The 7,566-nt window shown below is 32.4% G+C and overlaps 1 protein-coding gene across 1 annotated transcript in view; it reads right to left on the reverse strand.

Annotated features, from left to right (window-relative positions):
- PCM1 (pericentriolar material 1) overlaps nucleotides 1–7,566 on the reverse strand; it is a 98,611-nt gene that overhangs the window by 74,212 nt on the left and 16,833 nt on the right. Inside the window, exons 5-6 of the mRNA XM_008572384.1 lie at nucleotides 7,245–7,415; nucleotides 722–899 (exon numbers count right to left, since the gene is read on the reverse strand). Coding sequence (XP_008570606.1) covers nucleotides 722–899; nucleotides 7,245–7,415 — 349 coding nt within the window. The remainder of the gene's footprint in view (nucleotides 1–721; nucleotides 900–7,244; nucleotides 7,416–7,566) is intronic.

Consider the following 7,566-nt stretch of genomic DNA (forward strand, 5'->3'; position numbering starts at 1 on the left):
AAAGAAAAAAAGGAAAAAAAAAAAAAAAAAAGAATGGGATGGTGGGGACTGACTATTAGAAAACATAACTTAGTTTTAATAAGTAACAATCTTTTCAACTTTATGAGAAATTAAAACATTTAGGTTTGAAGGTGATGAGACAAACTTCAAAATTAGACTCAATACATTAAAGAATTCAATACAATTTTATAAGGGAAGAAGGAAGAAAGAAAAGAACACTTCCGAGTCTCAGGAAGAATATATAGTTCAAAGTAGCTAATGTATACGACTGGACACCTAATTGAAATAACAGAGCTACTACTTACTTTGAATACTAAAGATGCTCTATAAATTTTTTCAGTGCCTCACTTAAGGTTTTAACCCTTCCTTGGGAAGCAAGCAAAGAACAACAATCCTAGTTAATAAAATAAAAACATCAAGAGCCTTATCAGTCTGAAGTACAAAAACAGACTACAGCCTGTCCCTTTTACCTCTTAAGGGTACTCTCTGATGAAAAGGAGAGCGAGCTGGCTGTCTGCACGGTACAGTATGATGGCCAGGAGTTGTCCCTGCAACCTTTTCTGCATAACCAGAGAAAAGCACAGGACAGGATAAGCCTCACATGAAAGTTTCTAAACTAGTCAACAATCAAGATCTAACTATATAATAACAAGTATCCACCTTGCAATACAATTGATTTATTGAGCCTTGCTTATAAAAACATTCTAATACTGTAGCATACCAGAATCATCCATCACAACAATAGCTTGCTCTGCTTTATGCTGCAGAGCTAGAAGAGCAGCTTGTCGTCCCTGCAGAGCTCTCAGTTGTTCCTGCTGTTGCAACATCCTTTTTAATAAGTCATGTTGTTTTTTCAAACTTTCTATCTCTTCCATAGATTCCTGCTGAGGATCTCTGGCCTAGAAAATAAGACCAACAACACTTATACCCAACTATTAAAACTCATGTTCGTGTTTCAACTACCAATGGCAAAACATGTACAATAATAAATTAGTATTAAATGTACAACCCTAGATACAGTTTTAATAGACTTAAAAAAAAAAAAGAATAAGAACAGAATGATGACATAAAGATAGCCTGCCATGTTAAGAAAGAGGTAATTTCTCATGGTAAAACACTGTATAAGAAATGGCTTAGCATGAACAAGAATTAACAAAAGGAAAGAACAAGGCATACGAAAGATGGAAAGGCCAGGAGGGCAAAATCACACACGCGCACGCGCACACGCACACGCACACGCGCACACACACACACACACACACACACACAGATTAAACAGGTATCACTTGTAAGGAACAATCAAATTTTTAAAGTTAATCTTAAAACTACTCAAAATGTAACCAACCCAATAAGAAAAAAGAAGGGACAAATTTAAATATAACCCAGAAACAATAAGCTAAATTAACTTAGCTTAAGCTATAAGCTGTATAATTTAGCTATAAGCTAAATTAAGCATGAAATGTATACCATAATGGTATTTTTCATCATTTATTTACCTTTAAGAAAATCTCATATTTTAAAAGTTCAATGATTTTACCTAATATTTACATAAAATATTCCACCTTTGCTACACATAACCAATTTTAAATTCACACTGTTAGGAAATTCTTGCTGGAGTTATGTAAATTTTAAATGAATGATTCCCAACCTCCTCCAAAGTTACTAAAGAGAATAAGAAAGTTCAGTGATTTCTCTGGAAAGTAAAAACACACTGATCTACTTTCCCTATGCAACATGATTCCTGCAGACATTGTGGAGAATAGAGATGGCTCAAGAGAAATCCCTTACCAATACTACGCAAAACCTCTCTTCTCTTTACCTTCCCAAATACAACTCCTTATCAGTATTGTGAATAAGGATGAGTAACTGTGAAAACATTTTACACTGTTACTTGGAAATAAGTAAAATAAGTGAAAAAATTACATGGCAAAGAGTTAAGTAGTAAAAGAAAGTTAAGATCAAATAGAAAGTAGACTACGGTTAGCCTATTTGATGTATACATCCAGAGGAGCATGGTCAACGCCATATATATTGTGAACTATCTCTAGATTTCATTAACACGGGAGAGAAATAACCTACCTGTATCTTGGCAAAGCCACAATTTACTGGAGGTTTTTCTATTGTCTTGAATTTCTAATAAACTAAAGCCCTTTTCAAATTAACTACTGTTTACTCAGTTCTCTGCCATCCTTTATAAGTGAAGTTATTTTGTTAACATTTACATTCATCCTGTCAAAATTCATCTTCTTAGTTCTGGCTTATTTCAAGATTGTTTACATCTCAGGGGAAAAAAAAATGTGAAGGGGTAGGATAACTAGCAATAGTTAGCCCTCTCAGATCTGTTCCAAAATAATTTCATAGTTATTTCACCAAAGTCATTGATTAAATGTAAAAGCAAATCAATGTGAGTACAGATCTCAATAGAATGACTCACAGAAATCTCTCCAGGTTGATAACAATCAATTAAATACTTCTCTAGCAAAGTATAAATGGCAGTTAAAGAAACAATGCAAATAAGAAAAAAGTCATGTAAGGGGAAACAAAACCCTCAAGAATGCATATTTCCACCTAATTTATAATCTTCTTACCTCCCCAAAATAGTTTCGACTAGGCTTACCCTAAAACTACCTAATTTTAAAGGGTTTACTTAGACAATTTACTATTATAGACTTCTACTCTTTAAAAAGCAAACTTTTCAAAAAATTCTTTTAATCCTTGTTAGCCACATTTCTTCGCAAAACTATGATACCCTAACTATTAAAAAATTCTATTTATTAAAGTAAGCACAATTATCTTCAGATTTTTCACTAATACAAAAATGAATTCCCAACAATTTTCAAAATTAGTGAAGTTTTAGTACTGCTTAATCTTTTGCATCCATATAAATAATATTTCAAACTGATACTTTAAAAAGCTGAGCCAAGGGAGAGGGGTGGGGACTACGATGAAATATAAAGTAAGAAACGATAAGAAAATGGAAATAAAGATATCTTGGAATATGAGGAGGCCAAGAACAGGGTGCTTGGAACAAAAATCCAAAAAGGAAGCTAGGACTATATCCATTCTTCAAACATATATTTTTATTTAAACATTTTTTCAGTCACTTTCACCAATTACATTTTTAGTTTACAGAATAAACAACAACTTAGGCACGAAATCCTGAGTTGCATATACATAACAGTCCAATTTCAGGAAACCCTACATCTTCCTTTCCTCTATTCAACTGAGGTTCCCCTAATAATTATTCATGGGTTTAAATATACTTTTTCAGCTTCAGACAATTATGTACTTCAATTTTTTCATATAAAAGGTGAGGGCTATAAGTCCAGAGAAGATAAAGCTGTTATTTATCCAATGTCACAGTTAGAAGTCAGGTTCCTGGGGCATTAGTTTAGTGTTCTTTACATCATATCACCTGCCCCAAAATTATGTGCTTGGGTTCTAAATACAGAAGTATAAAACAGAGTCTCTGAAGAAGCATAGCTGATTCTGGACACAAGGCAAGCTCACATGAAATAACTAGAAATGATGAAAATAACAGCAAAACAAAGGTACATGTTATAAAGAAAGCCTAAAAGTTCTCTAAGAGCTGAGTTTGGGGGGAGGTGAGTGTGGGAAAACAATGAGGGCATGGGTACTAATCGAAGGCTTCTTTTGTAAAATTATGCAAAAATGTCATGTCTATAAAATACTCCATAAAATGGAATCTGTCCAATCATTTCATATCGAGCTGCAACTTACAAGACTGTTTTCAGCACTGAATCTCAGGTAAGACCTCAACTGTTTTTTCTTACTCTTCTAACAGAATTCTAAGGAGGAAATAGAAGTGAGATGGTGAGAATGACAGATTTTGCCCAGCAGAGTGGAAAAAAAAAAAAAAGTCAGATGGTGAGAATTAAGATTTTTTTCCAAAGAAATTAGAATTTTATGAATACAGTACTAACAGAACTACACTAGGATGGCCTTAACAATCCAGAATAAACAGTAAAAATGGAATAAACTCCAGAAAACAAGTGCAAAATTTATTTATAAGGACATTATTCAAATAAACTTAAAAACAGAAAAGTGGTTTTTAAAAGTAAATATAACATCTTAGGGGAAAAAGGGGAACTAGTAGATACTATGTTGTAGTTATTGTCAACTATCATTCAGAAGGCTTAAAGAGAAAAACAAAAAATTCCAAAAGATACCTATTGTATTTCACATTCACTTTCCCTTCTCCAATGCAACTAGTTTTTAAAATAATCAGCTACTTTATTTACTCTTCTGTTGAACTGGGACACCTTTTGCTTAACACTTTATATAAAAGATCCTCATAACTTATTTCAAACTGTGTCCTCTGTGGAAGTTAGAAAAACAAAAAACAAAAAACAAAACTGCAAAATACCTTAAGGTTAAGTTTTGTCATTTTTTAAACAGCCACAAAAAGAAAACAGAGAATAGCTACAAAACAGAAAAGAAAGATTAATCCTAGGGTAATAAACTAGTGATAAAACATATAAAATTAGTCTTGCCTACACGCAATTAGTAAAATAGTACTTTGTTCTTGCCAAAAGGATATAAGCGCTTTTACAAATGCTATTTTTATTCAAACCATTTTAAGTGGAACTGCACAAATAGTTGTGTTTAAACCTAAATTGAATGCCTTTATGCAAATCATGGAAAATTAAAAGAACACTTAAAATAAACATGTAAAAACATTAGCAAACAAGTCAATTAGATAATTAAATATTTTTCTAAAAAAAAGAAAGGGACTTCTAAAGGCAACAAAAATATAAAGCAAAAAAACTATATAAAAGCATTTCACTCTTACAAAGACAGGAAAGTTAATAGCTTTGCTCTATTTTCTTTTTCTTTAATGAATGACTAGAGGAAATGAGACAAAAATTAAAAGTACCACCTTAATTAATGAACACAAATATCAAGAACAAAAGGCAACTGACTGACAGTCAAGCTTTAATAATGCATTATATTTTGAGCCCCTAATAGAAAAAAAAAGAAGCGAATTACATTTCAAATCCTTTGCGAATGTAAATTAAAAACAGCTGCCACACATGATCTATAAAGAGGACAGCATATAATCCAGAGAGGAAAGCCGAGAGAAAAACACTTTCAGCATTTCACTAAAGCAAATTACAGTGTAATAATCATGTGAATAATTTATCTATGTAAGAGTAATTGCAACAACAGAAAAACAAATAAGGAAAAGGAAACATGAACAAAAGAGATGGTCCTTAGAGACTTTCCAAATTAATATTGTGAAGTATACCTTTGAAGGAAATCCATGTTTTCGGCTATATTTCTTATTAGGCCTCAGTTCCCTGTCATTCTGAGGAGGTCTGTCAACTTTCCCTTTTGGATTTGTGGTAACGTCAATGTCTGAAACCTATTCTTGTGAAGGTGAATTCCCTAGTTTGTCCTCAATGCACAGCTGAATTCTCAGACTAAAAGACGCCTCCTTTATTAAATAGTGTAGCATATTAATTTCTTAACACAAACTCCTGTTTAACATACAAGCCAGCTTGTAAACACAGAAAATTTACCAGTCCATCTTTTTTAAAAAAATCAATTCACCTCCCCCAAGTGGCAGTAAACATAAACTTTAAAGTTTCTGTAGACTATACTGTTGCTTAGTGTAATTATCAAATTCTATGCAATTTCTAAGTTATGCAACTGCTAAAGGGCATTTTAGTATTTAATCTGCTACATGATATTAATCAACTTTCACAATGTCATGATGTTACTTATTTTGAAAGAAAGGTCTCATCATGGTGAACACTTTAGATGCTAGTATTTAATTATAATTATCAACTATACCATTTCCCATCCCTCCCCAACAGAATCCCTTTAATCCACACTGCCATAACCCTTCCATTTCTGCTGTAAGGACGAAATTATTCCCAGAACCACTGTAAATAAACAATTTCCCCACAGCAAGATCCTTTCAAACCCTCCAAGTGTATCTCCCATTTAAAATCATGTAAAGAAAGGAAATCCAAATTTCCTCTTTGAATTAGGAAGGGCAGGGAAGAGAAAGGAGGCAGATAAGAAAATATGCACATCAATACTAAAAGGAAACAAACCCTCAAATTCCTAATGCTGACTGGTGTTTTGGAACATACCCCAAAAACAAAAGATATACATGGTTTTCCTCTCAAAAGAAAAGCTTTATTGGTAATCGGTTTTAATAAAGTTTACTACTGCATAATCATAGGCACATCTGTTAAAATAAAAATGTTTAAAAGTACACTAGTTTCAAAACACAGTTCTATGAACTGTTTATTTTACAAATCTTTCCTCAAAGTTCTGTAAATTCCTGATTATTTTTCCAAAAGGCAGTATTTTGATAAATTTCATTTTTCAGAATCAGAAACTATAGTATTTTTCTCCTTGTGAATGAATCACAATGTAAACTCTATCCTGCCCCATTTACTTAGTCTTCATCTCAATTTTTCAGTCATCTGGTTTTGCACAGTACTAGGCTAAAGCCTGAGAAATGAAAAATCCTAATACCCTTAAAATGATTCTTCACAGGTAAATGAACTTAAAAACTTTTCCAATAGATTATATACTATGTAATTACTAATGATACTCTGTACTTACAGCCTTTATAGCGACGAAGAATTTTAACTTTCTCAATGCTTCCTGAAATTAGTAAAGCTGTGCTTAACAAAACAAACTGGAAAAACAATGTTTCTTTAAGTTGAAAATCAGAAATTACTAATTTTCAAATCAACCATTAAAACTATTTTTAATGTTAATAAATAAAACTCTAAAAGTTCCCTGTTTAAGCATAGAAGAATATATACAGCAGTAACAATTTGAGGGTTTCTTCCCCGGAATACACTTTTCATTAAGGCACACCTGTAAAATATCATCTTGAAAAATGGGGTAAAATTTAAATCTTCATTTCCAGCACTTTAATTACCAAAAAGCCGCTTACCGTGGTATCTGAAGCCTCAGACTGCACATCTATGTTTAGCGATGTGCTCTCAGCTACAGAACCAGATCCCACAGCTGAATCTATAGTCCGAACATCCTCCTCCTCATTTTCTCTAGCCTGAAATATTTTAGTGGTATAAATCATACAACTATTAAAAAGGGCAATAAAATGTTATAATGGATGGCACGATTTTTGAAAATATGTTAACTCCTCTGGGTTGGCATTGGAATGTCATTAGTACATGTACACTGACACACTACAAAAATAACTAAATACATTATTTAAAAGGTCCAAAACTTACAAGGATTTTTTGGAGAAACTTCATATATGACTTTTCTTGCTCTTTAAGATGATCTATTAGATGAGTAAGACGCTCAACATTAGCAGATCTTTCATTTTTTTCCACAAGATCTTCCCGCATGGAACTAGCTTTAGTAATATAGTCACGAATTTGAACAAGCCTGCTTACAATCTGCAGGGGAAATGTTGTAAAACTTATTTGCATGAAAGTACACAACATCTAAAATTGAGAATAATTCAATAGCAACAATTTTACTTATTATACTTCTAGTATTATGTGAATTCATACACACAAAAAATGTGAATGCAACCTAGATTTTAAT

This window comes from Galeopterus variegatus, unplaced genomic scaffold (assembly GCF_000696425.1).
Source record: "Galeopterus variegatus unplaced genomic scaffold, G_variegatus-3.0.2 Scaffold778, whole genome shotgun sequence".
NCBI lineage: Eukaryota > Metazoa > Chordata > Mammalia > Dermoptera > Cynocephalidae > Galeopterus > Galeopterus variegatus.